Source organism: Phallusia mammillata, chromosome 1 (genome assembly GCF_965637545.1).
Source record: "Phallusia mammillata chromosome 1, kaPhaMamm4.hap1.1, whole genome shotgun sequence".
Classification (NCBI taxonomy): Eukaryota; Metazoa; Chordata; class Ascidiacea; order Phlebobranchia; family Ascidiidae; genus Phallusia; species Phallusia mammillata.
Window position 1 is genome coordinate 5,585,561 of NC_137252.1, and position 25,015 is coordinate 5,610,575.

General features: G+C 37.2%; 3 protein-coding genes and 1 pseudogene across 6 annotated transcripts; all 4 read left to right on the forward strand.

Moving 5' to 3' along the window:
* Positions 1-393: 393 nt before the first annotated feature.
* On the forward strand, positions 394-1,401 carry LOC145219535 (52 kDa repressor of the inhibitor of the protein kinase-like; annotated as a pseudogene).
* A 791-nt stretch (positions 1,402-2,192) lies between these two features.
* LOC145203853 (uncharacterized) lies at positions 2,193-8,583 on the forward strand. 4 transcript variants are annotated; one of them, XM_080076197.1, is made up of 10 exons: positions 2,193-2,347; positions 2,939-3,002; positions 3,083-3,149; positions 5,787-5,891; positions 6,242-6,359; positions 6,673-6,858; positions 6,923-7,111; positions 7,174-7,206; positions 7,567-7,740; positions 7,860-8,583. In XM_080076197.1, exons 6-10 carry the CDS (start codon positions 6,837-6,839, stop codon positions 7,949-7,951), a joined length of 510 nt encoding a protein of 169 aa, XP_079932323.1. In that variant the 5' UTR covers positions 2,193-2,347; positions 2,939-3,002; positions 3,083-3,149; positions 5,787-5,891; positions 6,242-6,359; positions 6,673-6,836; the 3' UTR covers positions 7,952-8,583. The 4 variants fall into 4 exon arrangements, with proteins under 4 accessions (XP_079932323.1, XP_079932317.1, XP_079932333.1 ...); XM_080076191.1 differs by having other exon boundaries at positions 6,242-6,339; XM_080076207.1 differs by having other exon boundaries at positions 6,242-6,339; positions 7,863-8,583.
* A 3,814-nt stretch (positions 8,584-12,397) lies between these two features.
* Positions 12,398-16,070, forward strand: LOC145209042 (adhesion G-protein coupled receptor G7-like). Its single transcript, XM_080079290.1, has 6 exons — positions 12,398-12,572; positions 12,721-12,924; positions 13,418-14,130; positions 14,281-14,512; positions 14,892-15,374; positions 15,728-16,070. The coding sequence occupies exons 1-6, from the start codon at positions 12,398-12,400 to the stop codon at positions 16,066-16,068; spliced, it is 2,148 nt and encodes a 715-aa protein (XP_079935416.1). The 3' UTR covers positions 16,069-16,070.
* Positions 16,071-20,204: 4,134 nt separating this feature from the next.
* LOC145214198 (adhesion G-protein coupled receptor G7-like) lies at positions 20,205-24,022 on the forward strand. The gene is made up of 6 exons (XM_080082689.1): positions 20,205-20,379; positions 20,789-20,992; positions 21,371-22,083; positions 22,234-22,465; positions 22,845-23,327; positions 23,685-24,022. Exons 1-6 carry the CDS (start codon positions 20,205-20,207, stop codon positions 24,020-24,022), a joined length of 2,145 nt encoding a protein of 714 aa, XP_079938815.1.
* Positions 24,023-25,015: the final 993 nt, after the last annotated feature.

Below are 25,015 nucleotides of genomic sequence, written 5' to 3' on the forward strand. Positions count from 1 at the left end.
TATGTGTTTCCGTATAATTATTTTTTAGTTTTTTATTGTGCGTTGATTCGCCAATACGCTCGTTTATTAGCGTCATAATAAACAAAAGATGGAACAACTGAGCTTGTGTCTCCGCTACGTTCACGACTTCCGCATTTGCGAGAGATTCCTATGTTTTGCCGTGGCACATATTTCACTGGAAAAGGATTGACAAAACAGATTATTGGTATATTTCTAGACTCCGGAGTGGACATTTCTTTTATGGTTTTATGGTTTACGTACATTGTGCGGCACACAACCTGAATCTCAGTCTGGCCAAAGCTTCAAATGTGCCACCAATATCTGCGGCACTAGCCACTATTCAATCTACAGCCGTATTCTTTTCTGATTCTAATAAAAGGATGGCCTCTCTGACATCGTTTATACTTTATACGATCTGTTTGTCCAGAAAGCGCTCACACAAGACTGCAGCAACACTGTCAGACACGATGGGTCGAAAAGCAGACTTCTGTTTTAATATTCAGAGAGCTTTACCCTGCTGTTGTCGCAGCATTAGATTCTTTGACTTCGTGCCCTCGCAACGGAGGTAAAGCACTGATGTTAATGAGAGCTATCAGTGAGCAATCATTGTTAGTTGCTCTTGAGGGTACTGCAAGAGTATTGGAAGTTACTAAACCGTTAGCAATGCTCCTCCAAACTGTCTCTTTGGATTTGCATAAGGCTACAGCATCTGTAAATAACTGCGTTGGCACGTTGAAGCAGGTGCGAGAAGATGACACATTTTCAATGTTATTTTCGAAGGCCGAGGCTCGCCATGGCGGTCCTATAACCCTGCCCTGAATTATTGGACGCCAAGTTCACAGAGGAAACGCATGCACCGGCCGATTCTCCAGCATCGCACTACAAGCGAAATGTTTTTACCCCTTCATTGATACTGCCATATCACAGCTTCGTGAACGGTTTTATGAACACTCTGCCAAGGCACTGTCCATGCAGTCTCTTCTTCCGAAGTTCTGTGTAAACGAACCGTTCGGGCGGATCGAAGCTGCTGTTGAAGAGTTTGGTCGCTTCCTTCCAGGATCGAAAAATGCAGTAGAAGTTGAGTTTTTGCGATGGAAAAACCACTGGAAGCGCAAAGACGTCAAACCAACAAATATCATTGATGTGTTGAAAGCAGCAAGTGAACTGCAGACATTTCCCTGCATTCCGAAATTGCTACAAATATTTGCGACTTTTCCAGTCACAACCGCATCAAGTGAGCGTTCATTCAGTACATTAAAATACATCGAAAATTACCTGCGTTCTACTATGGGTGAACCTCGATTGAATGGCCTTGCCTCTTTATTTATTCACCGCGACATTAAATTACGACGACGTAATTGTGGAATTTTCGAAAAAAATAGACGTATAGACCTCATGTAGATAGTGTATATTTCCTGTGTCGTATTACGTAAGTGTATGTTTTCTATTTCTTCCATTCTTCATTCGTTTCCGTTAAAAAAACAAGTGTTACATGTATACGATCGAATCGTGACAATAACGTTAGTTACTTACAGCAAGAGTAAGGGCTTCACAGGGCCTTAGGCTAACCAGCATTTAGTTGATATTGCGAGTTTAGTAGGCACAACAGGTGCTAACAGAGAGGTCTACACAGTCTACCGCCAGATGGCGCAATATATTTCATATTATTGCCCTCCCCATTTTTGGTGACGTCATGAGAAGGCATGATGACGTCATGTATAAAGTTTTGGCTCGCTACGATGAATGTTTCGCAAAATGACGTTTATTTGAAGGCCTGCAGAATTCTATGATGACGCCATAGTGACGTCAATATGTGTGTGACGTATCCGAGTTATGACGTAAACAAAAAAATAACAATTTATGTGATAAGATAAAAATAAAATTTGAAACTGGTATGTGGTAATCAGTTCTATTGCAAAATTTCCCACAAAAAAAATTCGATTCTCATTTCGGCGAAATGACGGTGGTATTTGTTCAATGGCTTGCCAAGACAGCTCCTTGAGCTCGACAGTAGAGTATTTTTCCATCATCTAAGCGAAGAAAGGATCAATTCAGTTACTATTTGCTATTGTGTTTATTGCATTTAATATCTTACATACGATTTCAAACAATGTTGTGTTTAAATTTTTTTGTGAGCAAGTGTTGTAAGTACAAAAGCCTTGAGTTTATTCTATGTGTTTCAAGGATATAAATTAAGATACAGTCTTTGGTAACACTCACATCTGTTCGAAACATTGTTGCAAAGTAATCACAACTAGTTGCTAACACAATTCTATGAGCTGGAAATCTTTATCCATCCACAACAAGTTCGACATCACACAGAAATCCTTCTTTTCGTTGTTTAATGGTGAGAGCTTGATCAGTAACAACTATAATGGTGTTACTTTGAATAATGCTTTGACACATGTTCAAAAACATTATTCGCAAGTTGGGTTAAAAAAATTAAAGTTGTAGTTCTTAACCCACCTCAGAAATTTAAGGTTATTGTTCTACGTCACTGCCAAACTGTGTTTGCTGTTCCTTACAGCCAAAACAGTGTAAACTAATTGCTTTGTATTGTATACAGTAGTCTGAGGTAGAATTAGAACACTGAATATTCTCAAATGCAATTTTGCGGCTCATGTATTGTAAAAAAGTGTCAGCCACTAGGTATTTTTAACAAACAAAACAACATCAAATAATAGGATTTTTTTTACTATATACCTTTAGGAAATTCTGGGGATGGTGCTCGTAGCCTTTAAAAAACATATAAATTGGCAAGATGTAGAAAAGCCAGGCATGTAGTTAGCAACTGTTTTGTAGATAAACAAGTAATACTTGGTTTGTTGTGGCTCACATGTGTATAAGTTGGCAAATTTTTCCCCAAATGTTTTGCTTTAAAGACTATTGATCAATTGTCAAATATACAATTGTATAAAACAATATCTCTTATTAACAGATCCAACATTCAACCTACAGGACCAGCCAAGTGACGTTTTGGTTCAACAAAATCAGAGTTGCGGGTAAATAAAATAGGCCGATCAATAGAACTGTAACAAATATTATTACATGGATGTTCAAGTGTTTGGTTTTAATTTAACAGAATACCTTCAAATATGTGGCAGAGATTGAAGAAAAAATGGGAGACAAAGAAGCAAAACTAATAGTCGGTGGGTGTATTGTTTATATTTTACCGAGAGCACTAGCAATGTAATGAACATCAAACTTACTGCTGTGTATGGATATAGACACACTACAAATGCAATTTTGTTACATCAATTGATTTTCGCGGCAAACAATTAATTTTGGTCAAAATCATTAAACATCTTTTTGAAGAGTCACATAGCTATAAGAACTTTACTTCTTTAACAATTTTGGGGATGTCCCCACAAAGCAATGTATTGCATCATGCATTTTATTTACATGAGTTTTAAGCAGCAATAATTTAAATTCTAGCATTAGATTTAACAAATTTGTATTTTGCGATTGCCATTTTGTGTAAAGTTTTGTTTGTACAAATAAGCATACTACTGCCATGCATTGGAAAAGCTGAGCTGATAACGAGCCATTTTTTTGATTAGGCAATGATTACATTGCTGTGTAAATTTAGTATTTTTTAGTTTGTCATTTGTAAAAATTGTAAACAGGAAGAGGTTACACCACTTCCAAAGTGTGAACCCACAGGACAAACTATTAACAAACCTGTGACTATCCGGCTTCAAACTTGTTATATTACTGACCCTGATAAAAAAGTTGAGGTATCACATACTGGGTATTTTAAGTAAACTATATTTTGGTTTGCAGTTATAAAAAAATGCTTCGGAAGGTTTTTGACTGGCCACAAGTTTAAAAACTTGTATACACATGGCATCAAGTCAATTTTTACCAAAAAAACTTTAAACATACACCCATAATGTAGTACAGACGAATCCGGTTAATCGCATACCGGTTAATCGCATAATCCGTTTAATTGCATCACAATTAAAAATCCCAAACCGTCGCCCATCGTTTGTTAAGAAAATCGTCCGGTTAATCGCATACCGGTTTATCGCATAAACCGGATATTCGCATCGATTTTCCACGAAATATGCGATTAACCGGATTGATGATCTCTATGTGAAAGTCGAACAGCCCGAGTATTTGGAATAAAAAACGACGATATGATAGTAAAATCCTCCGGAGGTAATGTACGCGAAAAAGACGTAGATGCATTTTTGCATTCCACACCAAATAACGCGTTTAACGTTGAAAATGACACGTCTCGACCATAAAATATTTTGGAAAAGTTATTAGAAGATTAAATCGGCGTTCAGTGTACCGCTGTGCGATAACAAGGAGTCGTTATCTCACAGCCGTGCACATTCCTCCTTTTTTGGCTTATCTAATCGCCAATAGTAATATAACAAGCGTTTAAATAAAGAGTTCAACGTGTTAAAATTACGAAACTTGTGTTCCGGCAAAGACGCTGATTGCAATTTCTTACTAAGTGCGAACTGCACCAAATTCGAAGTGTTAAACTGTATTGAAATTTAAACAAGGTTAAATGTAAAACAAATGTTTAAAAATGTTTTCTGTTATATTGTTCATGACCCGCCAAACACGTAATGGTTGTAAAAAATGTTAGATCGCAAGTAATCACACCATGTTGTTTAGATTCACGTAGTTGGTAACGTGCCAATGATTGCCATATTTTGACTTCTGTTCGTGACCTTGCGCAACTTATCAGGTAAAACACCGATTAAGAAAGGCATTTATTTCTGTAGTATTTGTTGCTGCTTTAAATTTTTGAAGCAACGATCACACGTTGATCACGTGACAGTCACGCTAATCTTGCAACTGCAGTTTTGCTGAGTAAGCTAGAAAGTAGCGCCATAATCTGAGTCGTTAAAGTTTTGCTAAAATTAAATATTCTTTTTGTCAATTGGATAACGGGTTATAATAGAAACTGATGCAGCTCGCCTTATTGCCCTTGCGCTGTAGAATTTGCCAAAGTTTTAAGTTTGACTAGGTTTCGGTCGTGTACTTGCGGGTTTGGGGTTGCTTACAATTATGCATCTAGCACTTTGCCGCTTAACGCGTTGGTTTGAACTAGAAAACGAAATAGGTTAGAAACAACAGGCCATTTTACGTGTATATTAGGCGAGAGGCCTGGCACATTTATATAGAAAACTACCGAAAACAAGACTAAAACGTCATAAATCGTCTTCATAGGGAAGTTCCCAAATTTAAATGTTGGGCCGCTTAGCTACGATGCGATGTAACATATCTTTTCAAATAAACCTGACTGCAAGAGAAAGCACAAATCAAGCGAACTGTGGCGTGTGCGCCAATTAAGAGTGTGTGTGTGCGTTTCTACTGTTTCTTTAACACACTTAGGCGATTGCACCATAGCCACGATAGTTAGGAAGCATGACGTCATGTATTGCGCTGAGAGCAGCAATTTTTTCAATTCTCGGCAACAAAAGAGAGAAAATACTGCTCCGTTGCCATAGTTGAGCGTCACTGCAACTTTGTTTCAGCTGGGGAAGTGAAAATGAGCACTTTTGTTAACAGCGTGTACTGTTTACATAGCAACCGGATTATCGTTAATCGCATCAAATAACCTTGGCAAATCGATGATGCGATTAACCGGATTCGTCTGTATTGATATAAATTTTAGATTAAATCTGGTAAAGATGGAAAGACATGGCAAATAATAAACAAAGTTGATCACAGTGATGAGGATTATGTCACTTTTGAAAGACACCACTTCTCATAGTATGTTAATTCAAAAGCAAAATATTTAACTTCATTGATTTCTTCTTTAGTTTTTAGGCATTTATTGGCATCAAACACATTTTAAAACAAGAAGTAATGCAGAGAATCTACTTTCCAACACACCATGAAAGTCAAAATTCAGTTCGAAAAATAAGGTAAAAATTACATTAATTTCACTATTCATATATCTTGTGCAAACATTGTAACAATAAGAAGATGCACATACTTCTTATTGTGGGTTATGTATAATTTATATATTTCTCAGGGAGCAACTGCAACTCACTTGTGCAAAGGGGTATTTTTTTCGAATATATATAACTTTCCCCTATAGTTACATAACTGTTTTGTTTATGATATACAAAAGAAACTTTAGGTAAAAAAGAAATTAATCTACAAGTAATCAAATTGTAAATTTTGTTGCTTAAAGTAAAAATTTTAGGACTTAAATTAAATCCTAAATACTTCTGAAGATTTTAATGTTCTAGTTGTTTGTTTTTGTACACAGGTCAAATTCTCCAATGAAGGTTCAGTATGGAAGGAATTGAAAACACTGCTGGATATAACAGATACACATATCTCATTTCAAACTTTTCACTTTACCTGGTAACAATATGCCATCAGTGGTAACTACAAGAGTATATATTGCTAAATATAAAACAGTGGTACCCCAAAATGCATAATAAACAGTCTATAATATAGATAATACAATATAGACTGTTTATTATGCATTTTGGGGTCATATAGACTCTATATGTTCATGTTAATGTATTACTTTGATTCAACTTCTCAAATAAAATAAGAATACAAGTCACCTGGGAAGCCTTCAGATAACGATGTTTGGAACTACTGATTATAGAAAAACAAAATACTTACTATAGAAAAACAAATGCTAACTTATGTCTAAATCTATATTTCATAAAACAAAGATTTATTTAGGTTTGGTACAGATGCAAATGTTATTGCAAAAAAGAAAGTTGTGAAATTTGGTGCAGGGAAACCAATAAATCATACTGGAAATTCTCTTCTGCTAATTGCTTTTATCAAAGACAATTTAAACATAATTGGAGGCAGTAATATTTTCAGTAGATGCACTCTTGCTCATGGAGACCAGTTCCAAATGGGGTAAAAGATTGTTGTCGGTTAACAGGAAAAACAATATAAAAAAGTTACTTTTAATGTTTACTAGAAAAACAGACCATCAGCATACATTTATCATGCGACAGAATGCCATCACCATTTAAATCAAAAAAGGTCTATGGCTGTGATAAAGCTATGCTACAATACCTCATAACTTACAGTGATCACGCTCAAGTTGACTACCAGGTTTTTGGCTGTACACTGGACCAAAAAGCAACTGGAGATTTTTTTGTTCCTGGTATGCTATTAAATGTGTTAAATCTATGAAGGTAACAAGCTCCAATGTGTTTTTGTTTGCAGATTTGACACAAAAAGCAACTAGACAAGTTTTAGGTGAGTATAAATGTCATTTAATTAGGATCGCAATGTGTGAATAAACATCGTTATGCACACCTGTATACCATTGTGTACCCAGTTTGAAAACAGTCAGGTATGACACAGAATATTGTATTGTTTGTCATGGTGGTGCAAGCTGTTTTTTTCAATTAATATCACAATCATGAACATCTAAAAAATATTATTGTGCATTGAAAATGTCCACAACTCAGCATGCACATCTAATGTTGCTCACAGTGGTCTTTGGCATGCTCAAATATCGTGTGTATTCCAACAAACAAGAAAAATTAAATAAATTGTTATAACATTACATATTTTACGACATTTAGTGTACAATTTGTGACTTTAACTGCTCAGAATCAACTGTCCAAAACTTGGTACAAATTTCACTAGCCATACCAGAAGAACACTGGGGTGATTTCTCAGATATTATTTTACTTGAAGATGAGATAAGGACAGAAGATATGATTTCAGAAAATGCACAAAATTCAGAAATGCGATGGTTTGCATTTGAAGTTTGGTGCGAGGAAGGTAATAAAAAAGAATGAAATGTGTAACAATAGCTGTAACCACCTAAATAGCAATAATCAAAAGAGGAACCAAATCATTTAAATGATATGCAAGATGCTGACTGCATTGCTTTTGTTTAGAAGGAAATAATGCAGAGAAACTTCTCATACACATTGTCCACTATCAAAAAGAATTGATTAAGAGGTTAAGAAGACGGTGTCCAAATCTTTAACTACATTTGCATTTGTCATAAACATTTTAATTAGTTTTCAGATATTATATGTTACAGTTTATTAATGTCCATACCCTGAAGTAATCATGCACACTGATATGAAATTTCCAAACAGAAGTAGTGTCTTTGTCTAAAACACTTTCAATTTGTCGATAAGTTGATTGGTCTGTTGTACATTTATTGTGTAAATAATTAGCTGTATAAATGCAAGTTTTGGGATCTATTTTGTGAATATTATTTTTGTTTTCAATATGGCATCTTTAATTGATGTTGTGTCGTGTTTTTTTTTCTGTTTCAAATTTATCTTTATTTTATGTCGCAAGTCATTTAAAGATATGCTACAGTAGAAATGCAAAGCACTTGTTTTGTCTTCTTTTTTTAACCTTTATGTTATCTTTGCCATCTATATATTTAGATTACATTTGTGTGATTATTTGTACCTTTTTTGATAAATTGTTTCTGAAATCTTATCATTATCTTAGTTTCAATGCTATGTAGTGCTTCAAACAAATTTGTACTAAATACTGTGCTGTTAATCAATGGAGTTGCTTTAACTAATACTTTTAAGCGAATATCAGGAGGTTTAATTTATTCTGTAATGTGATAACTCAAAATATATTTTTTCATCTGGATCGCAGTTGGAAAACAAATATTTTACTCTCCACAGCTTAATATAATGTTAGTGTTATATGTTAAAAAACTTTTGTTGCCTTACTTGACTGTTGGCAAACCTCAAAATGCAAACTTAGAAGTTGTGATTTACTTCAAATCCCTACAAAAACCTGCACTGACAACCAAACAGGACCTTCCGACTTTTGTTTAAATTCCGCCTGATGTGCATAAATTCAACAGCTACGGAGAAACGGCATCATGTTAAAAAATACAAAAAATTTAAGATTGCCCACTTGTTGCTAAGAAAGTCATGCAAGCAATTGGCGCAATATAAAAGTCTTGTCACAAATCGTTGAAATTATACATTCCAAAATTACTTTTTGCCAAAAAATGATAAGATTCAGCTGGTCAAAAAGAAACAACATAGTAACAAAATTTCTCTATCCCAACAAAAGTAAAGCTTGGAAATTGTCAGACTTTGATATTTTGTTTGTTACTTTAATGCATTTAAAAACTATTTGCTATTTATGGTACATTTTGTCTTAAAATAATACTCTCTCCTTCTAATCAATACCTGTAAAACTTTGACAATCAGTAGGTTACAGCCTCACCGGGGATAATCTCAATATCAGAGTCAATAATAGAGAGATGTGGGTGCTCAATAATAGAGGGAATACCTCTAGCCTTCTACAAAACCTGCTTTGCGTTTTTAGTGGGTTTTGTTTTTAGCGCCAAAAATGGGTTCAGACTCTATCCGCTAATTGGCGCTGCGGAGTAAGGAAATTAAACAAATTTGTTGTTCAACTGGTGTAATGCTAAACCGAATACTAGTTTTTTTTTCAAGAATTTATATTTGTGCTGACGTTTCGCCCACGAGGACTGTAGGGCTTCTTCAGAGCAATGTATGGTATATTGCGGGCACACAGGCGAAAATGCACAAGTGCAGCGGTATATGACGAAAAATAATTACACAGACAATATTTTATAATGTTAAAAATCAATTTAAAACCCGATAACAACTTTGACATTATGTTTCGTTACTATTAAAATCATGAGCATTTGCCGGAACGTTTGAACAATACAGCATGTCGCTTTTCTATTCATGTCGTGTCCTTAATTCCAGTTCTGCATATCACCTTTGAGTTGAGGATGACAGCAAGAGGGGTGACTTTTCTAAGTGGCATTTATATAAATTTATTTGGAGTCAGTATTACATTGAATTAGGTAAAAGATGACATAAACAAGTAAATAAAGGGCACACTCACAAGTCCACATATGCAATGTAAAAAATAAAAATCTACATATATCATATAACTTAGAACGAAAAACATGACAAAATGCTCCCTGTTTCTGCTAACCATAGAACGCCATGCCAATTACAGGCGCTATACCGAATCCTACGCCTTACCATATGGTGGTTTGGTGACCGCATAGACGAAGTGATTGTGTTTTAGGCACTTCTGTGATATACACGCTATATTTCTGGTAGGCTATATCATGTGTGATTTAACAACAGCCCTGGTATAAAGTTTGCCTTGGGCACACTCAGTACTTGCAAAAACAACATTGCACAGCATTTAAACGAAGAGGAATTTGCAGGATGATGCCCATTGTATAGGTGATTTTCGATTAATTTCGGCTAAAGACATCATGACTATTTTGTGCACATTGATGACAGCACATTTAACATGCAGCTTATACCTGTAACATACGGAAGAACCACAGATCGTGGAAAATATCGGGATCTAGATGTTTGTAACATATTATCTAAATAACGTATGTGTCTTACAAAGGTGAAAACATAAATTGGAAATAAAATCGTGGAAAACGACAGGATTTGAGTATTCCTCTGTTGCAACAACATGTTGTTGTTGTGCAATGTGGTCTCATAAGAGGTAAACTGTTTTTTTTTTGGTTGCTTTGACTTTTTAATTGGATGGTATGTTAGGCAGATACGTTCAATGGGTGTGGTCAGATTGCTACCACGATTCTTTAAGGCTGTGGCGCGTTAAGAAGTAATAAGAAACCCTAGCCCAAGATATGTCTGTACAGCAACCAGAAAGCAGTTTTCTTGCCAATGTGTAAAATCGACAGCATAGAAGCGATAAACCTAAGACAACGTTTTCGCGAAAATTGTCCAAAACAATATTCCGTTTATAACTGGGAACTAATTGCAATATGCTGGGACTTATATAATAGAGTGTGGTTATGCGTAAACAAGTATGCAATTCAAGTCATAATCCAGATTAGTTTTAAGAAGTTAAACATGAAACATAATTAAGTGGTTTGTAGCCTATACAGCAGTGAAGGTTAAATTAAATGCATGTGTTTTCTTGCAGTTTGCTGGACAAGTTGTTAAATGGTTAACACCGAAATGTGTTCTTTACCAGTTAAGTCTTACTTAAAATGATTTTAATTGTTTTTACTTGTGTTAGTCTTTTTACTAGTGCTAGTCAGAAAAACTGTGCGGGTAAATGTAAATTACTCCTTGACACTAACACGATGCTTCGTTTTTCGTCAATTACCTTTATTGGATTGTTCGTTTAACATTCAGGTTTTGATGGTATTGATATGTTGTTTATAAACATTATCTTGCTTTCGGTTGTAAGATCGGTTTGGTCGCAAGTTCCTGTTTCAGGTAAGGAAATGCGGTGTGATACCATTTCATGAAATAAGCTCAACTAAACTAAACTCAATACAAGAGTGTGTTAAATCCACTTTTTATACAGCACCGGTTATTAACTGGGGGTGAATTTACCATCGCAATGTATGTTTTCTTTTAAGAGAATATTGTGCAAATAAATCTTGGTAATATTGTTAAAAAAATATTTTTACAGTGATTTCAATTTCTTAAAAGTTCCAGCTTTGTGCGTAAAGGCTATCGTACACCTAAAATAAATTTTAATTCTTGATATTTTTTTCGTGTGTAATACCACATCTTTTTCCGTGTAAATACATCACATGAACTTTAAGTTTATGACTGTATTGGCCGAGATTCATTTTTAAATTCGATATGCCATCATACAACAAAGCTCGTAAGCAGTGCTACCAAAACACGGTTAATTTAAATCGGTGCTGCTATATTTATTGCATTTATGTCGTCTCATAATTTACGATTGAAAATTTTATTTTGCTAAAAGATGTTTCTTTCGACTTAGGTCGATTCTGTCCAAGATACGCTTGCGACGATTTCGTTGATTGCTTTCTCGAAGGAGAAACGCAGCTTTCAGCGAATGCTACAGGAACAATCTTGCAAATGTGGAGAAAATTCCGACAAGAATCTTGTCCACAGGTATGGGATTTTGCCGCAAAAGACAAGGGTGAAGACCTTCGCAAGGGAGAAGTCTTCTACTGCCAATACCTTCTGCAAACGGCCGAGGTTCAGTTGGAGTTTCTCAAAGCAGGTAACATGGTTTACGCCTAAGCAGTAAGTTGCTTTGCAAAGCTGTATAAGCACTGTACAGACTAATAAGCGTCACTTTCTTGATCCTTGCCTAAATGATTACAAGTGTTGTTGTTGTTTTACTTTTGAATAAACTATTCGTTTTTGTCAAAAATAACTGCTTATGAGTTGATATTTAACCACATATTCTCGCGATCGTTTTTGTAGAATTTTCATGTATAAGCGTATAACAGACAGCAGTATTAATTTGGCATGTTTTGCTAAAAATCCGTTCCATCCCGAAGCTACCTGACAACATAGCCATCACAATCCCAAAAAGCCATCAGGTGTTTCATCGAGCCGAAACAGAAGCGATGAGTCCACGAATTGTTTTACTTACAAGCTTCTTTTGATGGTTTACAGGCGTTCCAGTCTTTCCTGATTTCCTCATAATGATAAAAAACAACGTTCCGAACTTTGCTGAAGCATCATCGCGTACTACACAGGGCTGTTACGCTTTACCAGACCCTTCAGTCCTTCTTAGCCCGGCCGCTATTGTCAATCAGAAACAGAATGACATTGTTTCCTGCTTGGGAAGAAATACATCGAGTCCGTTTTTGGTCTTAAGTAAGTAAACGCTGATGTAGTTTTAACATTTTTGCGTATGCAACTGATTTTGTTACTACCAAAACCTTTTTAAACCCTAATTAATTTTAGACGTAACTTTAATGCTTGTTTGTGTCTTTTCAATTGAGACAACCCTATTGATTTTCAGACGTGACAGCGAAAAACAAAACACACCCGGGTGACAAAAACTCGTACGTTGATGGCTATACCAACAAACCTCCCACTTACACAAACTGGATTACCGGTCCTCTTAACAACACCAAGGACCACGCCTGTGCGGCAGTGCGGGTTCTGGACGGACTCTGGACCAACAGAGATTGTTCAAACATAGATGTGGCTTGTAATTACTCGGGTTCGTAAAATAAGAGATTAATTAAAACAAAATTAAAACAATATGAAGCAACAAATTAAATCAGATTTTCCTAAACCTAAAACATTAGAAGCTTCAGATTAAAACGTAACAACAACACAAAAGATATGACAACTGTGTTTTATTGTACAGCGGCTGTAACATAATGTCGCTTTTCCGAAACTGTCCGACAATGAGCAATCCCCATAATCTTATTAGTCGTTTGTGCATACCTGTCAGCTTGAGTTTTCTGTAGGTATTTAAACAAATATTAATGATTCTTTTTCATCATTAGCTTTAGCCACTGGCATGTACTTGATTTACCACAGGAATACACCTATACCAAAACTAGGCATGTTAAAACACGTGTTCCGCATGAATCAACAATATACATGTCGCATTACAAGTTCAACACGTTTCAGTCAAAATAACCATAAACATGTGCAGTGTTACAATGATGTTATGTATGTTTGTTTCATTTCAATGTATTTTGCAGTGTTGCTCTCTCCGGTGGTTGCGTTGATGCAAGACGCAGTGCTTGGTACATCGGGAGATCCAAATATTCTCATCGGAATCGAACAACAGCTCCGCATAGTGGCAATAAACAATCCCGACTTCGTGAATCCAGGAGAGATTCTTACCCTCGGATCCGTGCAGCTTTCCATTAACACCACGATTGTCGACAGCAAAGATAAAGATAAAGTATTGGAGGCGAGCTTAAATCTCACTAGCGCCTTCGTCACTTACCGATTGTCCTTGAAACCGATCAGAAAAAAAGAAGACGAAAAGGTGGATACCCCAGTCATGTCTTTTCCCCGCAACGTCACTGATTCAATCAAAAGCGATGCCGCAAGTGGGGACGGAGAAAGGCTCGTCTCGCCAGGAACCGTCTCCTTCATAACGGTCTCAGGCTACTACGGTAAAAACGGGACTTTACCGGGGTTCGTTGACATCCGAACGAAGCGCCCAGAATCGGCTGGGGCTTGCGAAGATCTCATCTTTGCCACAATGAGAACCGAAGGCAAAAGCTCACTCAAGCTTCGTCCCGTTTGCGCCTTTATCAACCAAACCACCAAGCTGTACAGCACTTCCGGCTGCGTGACGTCATACGACATCGTGACCACCGACGTCAATTGTACGTGCAACCACCTGACCATGTTTGCTGTTCTTTTGGCGGTGAGGAATGTGGTTGTCCCAACCGGAGTATCTGTGAGTGTGATTTCTATAAAATAATTTATGATCTCTGTAGCTTAGCAGTTTTGGTGAAAAAGCATTTGTCACCTCCTGAGTTTTGCAGTTTTTAAACAACATAAACATCAGGGTTGAAACAACATCTCTTAATGCAATTTGTCGCTACAGATGGTGTCTTACACCACTGAATCGTCATCCATAGCTTTCCTTGGCATCACTATTGCTATTCTACTCTGGTTCAAGGACAGTGTAAAGGGCGATCGTACTCCTGTTCAGATCAACCTGGCTGTAGCACTCCTAATTTTCCATTCCGTCAACTTGTCACATGACCTCGCCATCCTGCATGATGAGTTCTGTGTGGCGCACTGTGCAATTAACCACTACTTCTTGCTTGCAACAGGTTGGTATTGAGTTACAATTTATTAAGTGTTGTTACATATCAGTTGCATTTTGACACGGATCATCAACGTAAAAGATTCATGTTTGGTTGCGGAAATTCAGTCGGCTTCAGCATTTATTTTCAATCAGTTTCAATTATTTACTTGCCTGCGAATATTTCTTCTACACACAACTACATTTTAATTAAACTCGTTTAAATCATGCATTTGTTTACCATGCATACAGTATGAAGTTGAAAAAAGCTTTTTTTATGAATTTGTAAGAAAATTTAATCACAAATTGACACACAAATTCCAAGAAGTACAAAACACCTAAAATTTTCTGTAATAAGTCACAACCCTGCGTATTTGTGCACGATTAATGGATTCTATCTACTTAAGGATGTTGGCTGTGTGTCGAGGGAGTTCGCATCTTCATGGCAACCTCTGATCCAGTAGGTTTCAAGGTGCAGAACGAACAGAAGAGATACAGAGTCTTCCTCGTTGTAGGATGGGCAATCCCTCTCGTCATTGTGGGGTCATCACTCGCTGTGGGGATTCCCCTGGGACTACACATGGAGCCTCAACCCTTTTTCACCCAGTGTCAGCAATATCGCAATGAAACCGTTCTCATCCCCAAGTATGAGAGATGCTGGTTGGCTCCTGGTACTCCGATCTTCTACTCCACGGTCGTCGCTCCTCTTGCTGTCATCCTTCTCATTAATCTCATCATCGTGGTGAAGACATCAGTGGTGATGCTCAACTCGAAGAGGATGCAGAATAGGAATCAGGGACACAGTATGAAGGACATCTCGAGAGCTGGAAAGTCCCTCTTCTTTCTCTTCGTGATGTTGGGAGGAACTTGGGCAATCGCTTTCTTCACAGGTAAGACTATGTGCAGTATATGTTCATGTTTTTCAGTACATTAGGAATCGAGTTAATATTAGGCATGGATATTTAAGTGCCGCTAAACTTTTGTACGGAATCGATTAGCTTTGCACAATGGTGCTCTAGCGCTTCCTGGTTGCCACAATTTTTTTCTGTGATAAACCTTTCACCTATTTAGGAATTATATATAGGTCTGTATTAACTGTAATGAACAAAAGATGGAACAGCTAGTGCTTTTAAGGGTAAACCTATTGCACTGGACTGACTGTTTGTAATTTCACAAAAAAAAACACCAGCCAACGCTGCGAACAAATACAATAAAAAATTATTCACTTAAACTGTTTTCGTAGGAATTGGGAATGAAGTCACCTCCCAGGTCTTCCTGTACATCAATGCGATTGTGAACGGGGCTCAAGGCGTCATCGTCTTCCTGCTGTATTGCGTCATAAATGACACCATACGCGAGAAGCTCCTTCTGTTGTTGAACATAAAGAAAAAGAAGAAAAATACCTCGAAGGGAAAAATCACCGAGTCCAAACCAATCAAGAGCGTCCCACGACCGAAAAAGACGAGTGCGGCCAAGGCCAAAGCGAAGGTGCAGGCCAATGTGAAAGCTGCCAACCGCAAAACCTGTTTGATCAGGGAAAACCCATCTACCGGAATAATTCCATTAACAACTGTCGAGCAGTAACGTCAGTAACATTCGTGCAAAACTGGACAAAACACACAACACATACAGAATAAAACAAACACTTGTTTGAAATTTAAACACCTTATTTTTTAGACATTCGAATTTGAAAATAATGTTTCAAGTAGAGTCGTTACCGTTTTTCTGCATCTCATCACGTTTTATTTTACTTTTTGCACGCAAGATGAACATAAATACTAATACTAAAACAGCCGGTCAAAATTTCTTGAAGGGGGGGGGGGGGGGGGGGGCATGTCACCTTGTTCCCCCCCCCCCCCCAAATCCTCGTCAATTTCTAATGTAGCTTGTTTCTTTGAGTATTTTCTTCACCTGAAATACTGTCTTTTTACAATTTTTTTGAATAACTTTATAAATGACAATAATGAAACATATTGATATGTAATTTAATTATACAGTAGCACCTAAATATATAAAAAGTTGTACAGCAAATACCAATTTAATTCACTTTTTAGTTCAACATGCTTTCTTTTTCCAAGCAGATAAGTTTTTGTTGTTGTTTTGCAGCTCTTTATTTGACACATAAAACTTTTTACTTTGTTTCCAAATTTAGCTACGTAGTTGCATGTATAAATAATTGTAACATTAACTTTACTTCACAGCGAAAACTAGCCGAAAAGTAATAATCAGCTTTAAACAAACCTGCTAAAAACGTGTTTCTTCGCAGCGTTTAGTCTTTTAATTAACACCGCCCCTGTTTTCTTCTGTAACCTACTTTTGTCAATACAAAATTTGTACAGCTATTTGAAAGCAAAGAGACAAAACAGCAAAGGTATTGTTCAATAATTCGGATGTTCGACCGGTTTGCGTTGCAACTTTAGGATAAAGGTTATACTATGGAAATTTGTAATATTTGCTGTAACCACCCAACCAGTATTACAGGAAATGAGGAAAAAATCGGTCAAGCGAAATATGATGCACATGCATTTTCGTAGCAGGCAATAGCATTTTATATATTTACTTTTTGGAACGAAATGATGCAGAGAGGCTTATACTGAGAAAGATTGTCCACCATCAAAACGAAGTAATCGAACGTTCAAGGGGAAAATGTCATAATCATTACCAAAACAATGTTGTTTTCATGCTGTTATTGCTGTCTATACCTCGAAGTAATTATGCACACTGAAACTAAACTTCCCCAAAAAGTAGTGTCATCAGCACAAATACTTTGCTTTTAGACCGATTTGATCTATTGTAAGCATGAATACACTTTTATTTTTATTTTTTTGCTAATTATTTTTATCAATTTAACTTTTATTCGAAATGTTGTGTATGTTGTTTTTCGGGTTTAATTTATCATTAGCAGAAATATTATGTTATTGTTCTAAGTTAAATACTATTTTTTATGTGGATTTTTATTGTCGTAGACCAGTGGTTCTCAACCGGGGCCCTCGGACCCAGGGGTGGCACGAGCTGTAATCCGGGGGTCCACGGGTGTAGCCTCACCAGAAACAGCCACTAAAAATCACTGAGTCTTTTTCTTTTTCAATGGGCAGAATTGAGTGTGTGTTGCAAATATCTTTATTCCCTACCACTCTTTATCGATATTGAGGTTTGTCAAGATTACAGTTGGTTGTTTAATCCATTCGACTTGAAATTAATACCAAATTTCAACACGAGTTTACCATTTAATATTTTTGCCGGAGGACCACAAATCTTAAAATATTATTTGAAATGGGGCGAGGCCCAAAATATACTTTTAGGGGGCCACAGTCCATTAAAGGTTGAGAGCCACTGGTGTAGACTGTATTTGTAGCTTATCTTGTGCTGTAGCAACACAGTAACGTATACCACAATGCTTTACATTTGAGTCGCGGTTGCAACACAGATTTTTTACAGACCAAACCTTTTTCCGGTCATTGTTCGTATTTAAAATTCGTAATCCTTATTTAGTTGTCGGCAAACCTTCAATTAAAAACTTTCGTGTATGTGAAGTCGTGATCTACTAAAATTTATTGTAGCTTTGATACCAATCTGCATTGACAACTATACGCTTGGCTTTGACAACTTCTGGCAACTACACACTTGGCCTTTTTTCTATCGTCATCTATACCCTTTTTATGTTTTAAATGTCGTCCGATGAGTAGAAATTCAACATCTTTTGGCAACAGAAATTATTTTATATTAACAGATTGCACACAAACAAGTATTACCAACTAGCTAAACATTGCGAGTTTTTACACTTTTTATATGTTGTTTATGTGATCATTGCGCTCAGGATCTTTTTTTCAAAAATTTGTTTAGAATAAAGTCTATTTTTTCATGATCTCTTTGCTGTTTTGTGTCAAAATTATACTCTTTGCTGTCAAATCAATAACAGTACAAAGACTTGTATTGACAAAAGTATGATAAAAAAAATACAGATTGATGATACTAAAAATATTTGCCTCCACGGACCCCTTGGGTGTCCGCGAACTCCAGGTTGGGAACCACTGGATTAACCAGCCGCATAAACAAAGTGATTATGTTTTATGCACTTCTGTGATATGCACGCTATATTTTTGGTATATTATGTGTTATTTAACAACAACCCTGGTATAAAGTTTGCCTTGGGCTCACTCATTACATGCAAAACCACATTTGCACAGCATCTGAACGAAGAGGAATTTGCAGAATGATGCCCATTGTAGGTGATTTTCCATTAATTTCAGCTAAAGACATCATGACTATTTTGTGCACATTGAAGACAGCACATTTAACATGCAGCTTATACCTGTAACATATGGAAGAACCACAGATCGTGGAAAATTTCGGGATCTACATGTCTGTAACATATTATCTAAATGACGTATGTGTCTTACAAAGGTGAAAACATAGATTGGAAATAAAATCGTGGAAAACGACAGGATTTGAGTATTCGTCTGTCATTGCTGTTGTGCAGTTTGGTCTCATAACAGATAAAACGTTTTTTTGCGTTGCTTTGGCATTTTAATTGGTTGGTATGTTAGGCAGATACGTTCGATGGGTGTGGTCAGATTGCTACCACGATTCTTTAAGGCTGTGGTGCGTTAAGAAGTAATAAGAAACCTTAGCCCAAATATGTCCGTACATCAAGCAAAAGTGATTTTTCTTGCCAATGTGTAAAATCGACAGCATACTTACCAGTTAAGTTTTACCAAAGCCTAAAATGATTTTAATTGTGGTTTTACTGGTGCTAGTCAGAAAAAGTTTAAGGGTCAATTTTAATGATCACTTGACACGAAGTTTTGTTTTTTGTCAGGTCATTATTCACGTTCAACATTCAGGTTTTGATCTGGTATTGATTCAAGATGTTGTTTGTAAAAATTATCTTGCTTTCGGTTGTAAGATCGGTTTGGTCGCAGGTTGTTCCAGGTGATTTTTGTCGTCTAATATTTAACGACTGAAAATTTTATTTTGTTAAAAGTTGTTTTTTTCGACTTAGGCCGATTTTGTCCAAGATACGCTTGCGACGATTTCGTCGATTGTTTTCTCGAGGGCGAAACGCAGCTTTCAGCCAATGCTACCGGGACAATCTTGCAATTGTGGAGACGATTCAGACAAGAAACCTGTCCAACAGTATGGGATTTCGCCGCACGAAGCGATGGTGGAGACCTTCGCCCCGGAGAAGTTTACTATTGCCAATACCTTCTTCAAACGGCCGAAGTTCAGCTGGAGTTTCTCAAAACAGGTAACTTGGTTAACGCCTGAACAGCACAGTTTGCCCTGCACCACAGGAACAATTTGCCTTGCACCACAGGAACAGTTTGCCCTGCACCCCAGGAACAGTTTGCCCTCACCAAAACTTATACAAATTAGCGTTACATTCTTGATCCTTGCTTAAATGATTACAAGTGTTGTTGTTGTTCTACTTTTTAATAAAACAATTTGTTTTTGTCAAAATAACTGCTGATGAGTTTATATTAACCCATAAATTCCCGCGATCGTTTTAATCGTCAGTATTAATTTGGCAATTTTTGCACAAAATCTCATCACCGACTTATGCATCTCACCCAGCAGCTACCTGGCACCATGGCCATCTCAATTGCTGCAGGCTTGGTGGTTCATCAAGAAAGAAACAAAATCGACGAGTTCATCAACGGTTAAACTCACAAGTTTCATTTGTGTTCGCAGGCGTTCCAGTTTTTCCTGATTTCCTCATCATGGTCAAAAAGAACGTTCCAAACTTTCACTGGGCATCGTCGCGTAGCCCACAGGGCTGTTACGCTTTACCGGATCCTTCAATCGTTCTTGGTCCGGCCGCCATTGCCAATAAGAAACAGAATGACATCGTTTCCTGCTTGGGAAGAAATGCATCGACCCCGTTTCTTGTCTTAAGTGAGTAAACACTGATGCACATGTTTCCCTTTTTTTGCATATACAGCTGATTTTTCTGAAAACAAAACAATAAACGAAAGTTGCAGCATGATAAACTACAGAACAAAAACGTCACAAAAAACAAAAGTATAATCAAGACGGCTTCCTCTGAAAACCATACTACATACTTTTCCCAAAAGTTGATTTAGTTCATTTAATATTTTTACGCATCGGTTAAATTTATCACTAAATGCAAAGACTTCTGAACGATTTTGTACTTTTACACAAAAACTTTATTCACCTTTACATGTTATTTGCATTTTTAGTTTAGTTAAGACTCAATACATTTTTGGGGAGATTTTAAATACTTCTTGTGTCTGTTCAACCCAGATTTGATTTGACTATTTCAAAATAACCCTATTTATTTCAGACGTGACTTCAAAGAACACAACGCACCCAGGGGACAAAAATTCGTACATTGATGGCTACACTAACAAACCTCCCACTTACGCCAAATGGATTACCGGTCCTCTTAACAACACCAAGGACCACGCATGTGCGACAGTGCGAGCTTCAGATGGACTCTGGACCAACAGAGATTGCTCAAACATAGATGTTGCATGTAACTATTCAGGTTCGTTTAATCAAGATTAATTGAAACCAAACTACTTAACACCAGCATAAAAACAAGACAAATACGTTTTACTACACAACAACTATAACATAACACGTACCGCTTTTCTGACTCAGTCTGGCAATAAGCACCACACCTAACGTCATAATTTGTCTGCACATTGTCTGTTTTGTGAAATTTGGTTACATGAAATAAATAGTAATGATTCTTTTTTATCAGCATTAGCTAGTGGCATATACACATATGTTCTTGATTCACCACAGGAATGTAGTTATAGCAAAACCACCAGTTCAATACGTTTCAGTCAAAATGCCCATAAACATGTGCAGTGTTACAATAATGTAGTGTATGTATATTTTATTTCGATGTATCTTGCAGTGTTGCTTTCTCCGGTGGTTGCATTGATGCAAGACGCAGTTGCAGGTACATCGGGTGATCCAAATGTTCTCATCGGAATCGAACAACAGCTTCGTACAGTGGCAATAAACAATCCCGACTTCGTGAATCCAGGAGAGATTCTTACCCTCGGATCCGTGCAGCTTTCCATTAACACCACGATTGTCGACAGCAAAGATAAAGATAAAGTATTGGAGGCGAGCTTAAATCTTACTAGCGCCTTCGTCAGTTACCGATTGTCCTTGAAACCGATCAGAAAAAAAGAAGACGAAAAGGTGGATACCCCAGTCATGTCTTTTCCCCGCAACGTCACCGATTCAATCAGAAGCGATGCCGCAAGTGGGGACGGAGAAAGGCTCGTCTCGCCAGGAACCGTCTCCTTCATCACGGTCTCAGGCTACTACGGTAAAAACGGGACTTTACCGGGGTTCGTCGACATCCGAACGAAGCGCCCTGAATCGGCTGGGGCTTGCGAAGATCTCATCTTTGCCACAAAAAACATCTCCGGCAAAAGCTCACTCAAACTTCGTCCCGTTTGCGCTTTCATCAACCAAACCACCAAGCTGTACAGCACTTCCGGCTGCGTGACGTCATACGACATGGAGACCAATGACGTCAACTGTACGTGTAACCACCTGACCATGTTTGCGGTTCTATTGGCGGTGAGGAATGTGGTTGTCCCAACCGGAGTATCTGTGAGTGAGATTTCTAAAAAATAATTTATGGTCTCTGTAGCTTAGCATTTTTGGTGAAAAAGCATTTGTCACTTCTTAAGTTTTGCAGTTTTCAAACAACATAAACATCAGGGCTGAAACAACATCTCTTAATGCAATTTGTCGCTACAGATGGTGTCTTACACCACTGAATCGTCATCCATAGCTTTCCTCGGCATCACTATTGCTATTCTACTCTGGTTCAAGGACAGTGTAAAGGGCGATCGTACTCCTGTTCAGATCAACCTGGCTGTAGCACTCCTAATTTTCCATTCCGTCAACTTGTCACATGACCTCGCCATCCTGCATGATGAGTTCTGTGTAGCTCACTGTGCAATCAACCACTACTTCTTGCTTGCAACAGGTTGGTATTGAGTTACAAATTATTAAGTGTTGTTACATATCAGTTGCATTTTAACACGGACCAGAAACGGAAAAGATCCATGTTTGGTTGCGGAAATTCAGTCGGCTTCAGCATTTATTTTCAATCAGTTTCAATTATTTACTTGCCTGCGAATATTTCTTCTACACACAACTACATTTTAATTAAACTCGTTTAAATCATGCATTTGTTTACCATGCATACAGTATGAAGTTGAAAAAAGCTTTTTTTATGAATTTGTAAGAAAATTTAATCACAAATTGACACACAAATTCCAAGAAGTACAAAACACCTAAAATTTTCTGTAATAAGTCACAACCCTGCGTATTTGTGCACGATTAATGGATTCTATCTACTTAAGGATGTTGGCTGTGTGTCGAGGGAGTTCGCATCTTCATGGCAACCTCTGATCCAGTAGGTTTCAAGGTGCAGAATGAACTGAAGAGATACAGAGTCTTCCTCGTTGTAGGATGGGCAATCCCTCTCGTCATTGTGGGATCATCACTCGCTGTGGGGATTCCCCTGGGACTACACATGGAGCCTCAACCCTTTTTCACCCAGTGTCAGCAATATCGCAACGAAACTGTTTTCATCCCCAAGTATGAGAGATGCTGGTTGGCTCCCGGTACTCCGATTTTCTACTCCACGGTCGTCGCTCCTCTTGCTGTCATCCTTCTCATTAATCTCATCATCGTGGTGAAGACATCAGTGGTGATGCTCAACTCGAAGAGGATGCAGAATAGGAATCAGGGACACAGCATGAAGGACATCTCGAGAGCAGGAAAGTCCCTCTTCCTTCTCTTCGTGATGTTGGGCGGAACTTGGGCAATCGCTTTCTTCACAGGTGAGACTATGTGCAATTTATGTTCATTTTTTTTTCAGTACATTAGGAATCGAGTTAATATTAGGCATGGATATTTAAGTGCCGCTAAACTTTTGTACGGAATCGATTAGCTTTGCACAATAGTGCACCAGCGCTACCTGATGGTTGCCACAATTTTTTCCTGTGATAAACCTTTCACTTATTTAGGAATTATATATAGGTCTGTATTAACTGGAATGAACAAAAGATGGAACAGCTAGTGCGTTTTAGGGTAAACCTATTGCACTTTACTGACTGTTTGTAATTCCACAAAAAAAACACCAGCCAATGCTGCGAACAAATACAATAAAATATTGTTCACTTAAACTGTTTTTACAGGAATTGGGAACGAAGTCACCTCCCAGGTCTTCCTGTACATTAATGCGATTGTTAACGGGGCTCAAGGCGTCATCGTCTTCCTGCTGTATTGCGTCATGAATGACGTTATACGAGAGAAGCTCCTTCTATTGTTGAACATAAAGAAAAAGAAGAATTCCTCGAAGGGAAAGAGCACCGGGTCCAAACCAATCAAGAGCGTTCCACGACCGAAAAAGACGAGTGCGGCCAAGGCCAAAGCAAAGGTGCAGGCCAATGTGAAAGCTGCCAACCGCAAAACCTGTTTGATCAGGGAAAACCCATCTACCGGAATAATTCCATCACCAACTGACGAGCAGTAATGTCAGTAACAGTCGTGCAAAACTGGACAAAACACACAACATATACAGAATAAAACACACACACTTTAGAAATTTAAATATCTTATTTTTTAGATATCAGAATTTGAAAATAATGTTTCAAGTAGCGTCATTACTAGTTTTGTGCATCTTAGCACGTTTTATTTTGTATTTTGCCCGCAAAATGAACACAAATACGGTTCATTGTAAGGTACGAAACATTATGAAAAAATGTACATGTTCTTCAAATCGACACCATTCAACTATTTTTACACACTGCATCGCTCATTTTGTCATTGTTTAACAGGTTGGAAATTTTTTGGATATTTGTTTATTTCATTTTGAAACAGCACAATGTTACTAATTTCAACACTAATATCTGTCTTGTTTATTTTGACATGTGTTACTTTTATCCCCCCAAAAAAATCCCCGAAAAATCTCTCTTCAATCCATCATGCGCTTGTCCAAGCTTTGTGTTGTTGAGTTTTAACGAAAATATGTTCGTGCGCTTGGTCGTTTTTTAGCTAATTTGGTTGACGTAAAATGTTAACACACATGGTTTGAGTATAATTTGAACCCGTTTTCTACAAACTTGGCATATTATTATGAACTGTTGCACAAATGCTCGTCAATGTTTGTAGCTTGTCTCTTTGTCAATCTCTTTCTCGTCAATGTTTGTAGCTTGTCTCTTATCATGCGATTTAATTGCACTTTATAGCTACAGTTTCAACTAAAATTTAATTTCACTTTATAACATATTTCTTTTTTAAGCAGATAATTGCTTTTATTTTTGCAGCTTTGCATTTGAAACATATCACTCTTTACTTTGATTTTAAATTTACCTACATAGTTGCATGTAAAAATAGTTCTGCAGTAATTTACTCCACAGCGTCAACTAGCGAAAATATGAAATTCAATTTTGAACAAACCGGTATTTCTTCATGGCGTTTAGGCTTTTAATTAACACCATCCCTGTTTTCTTCTGTAACCTACTTT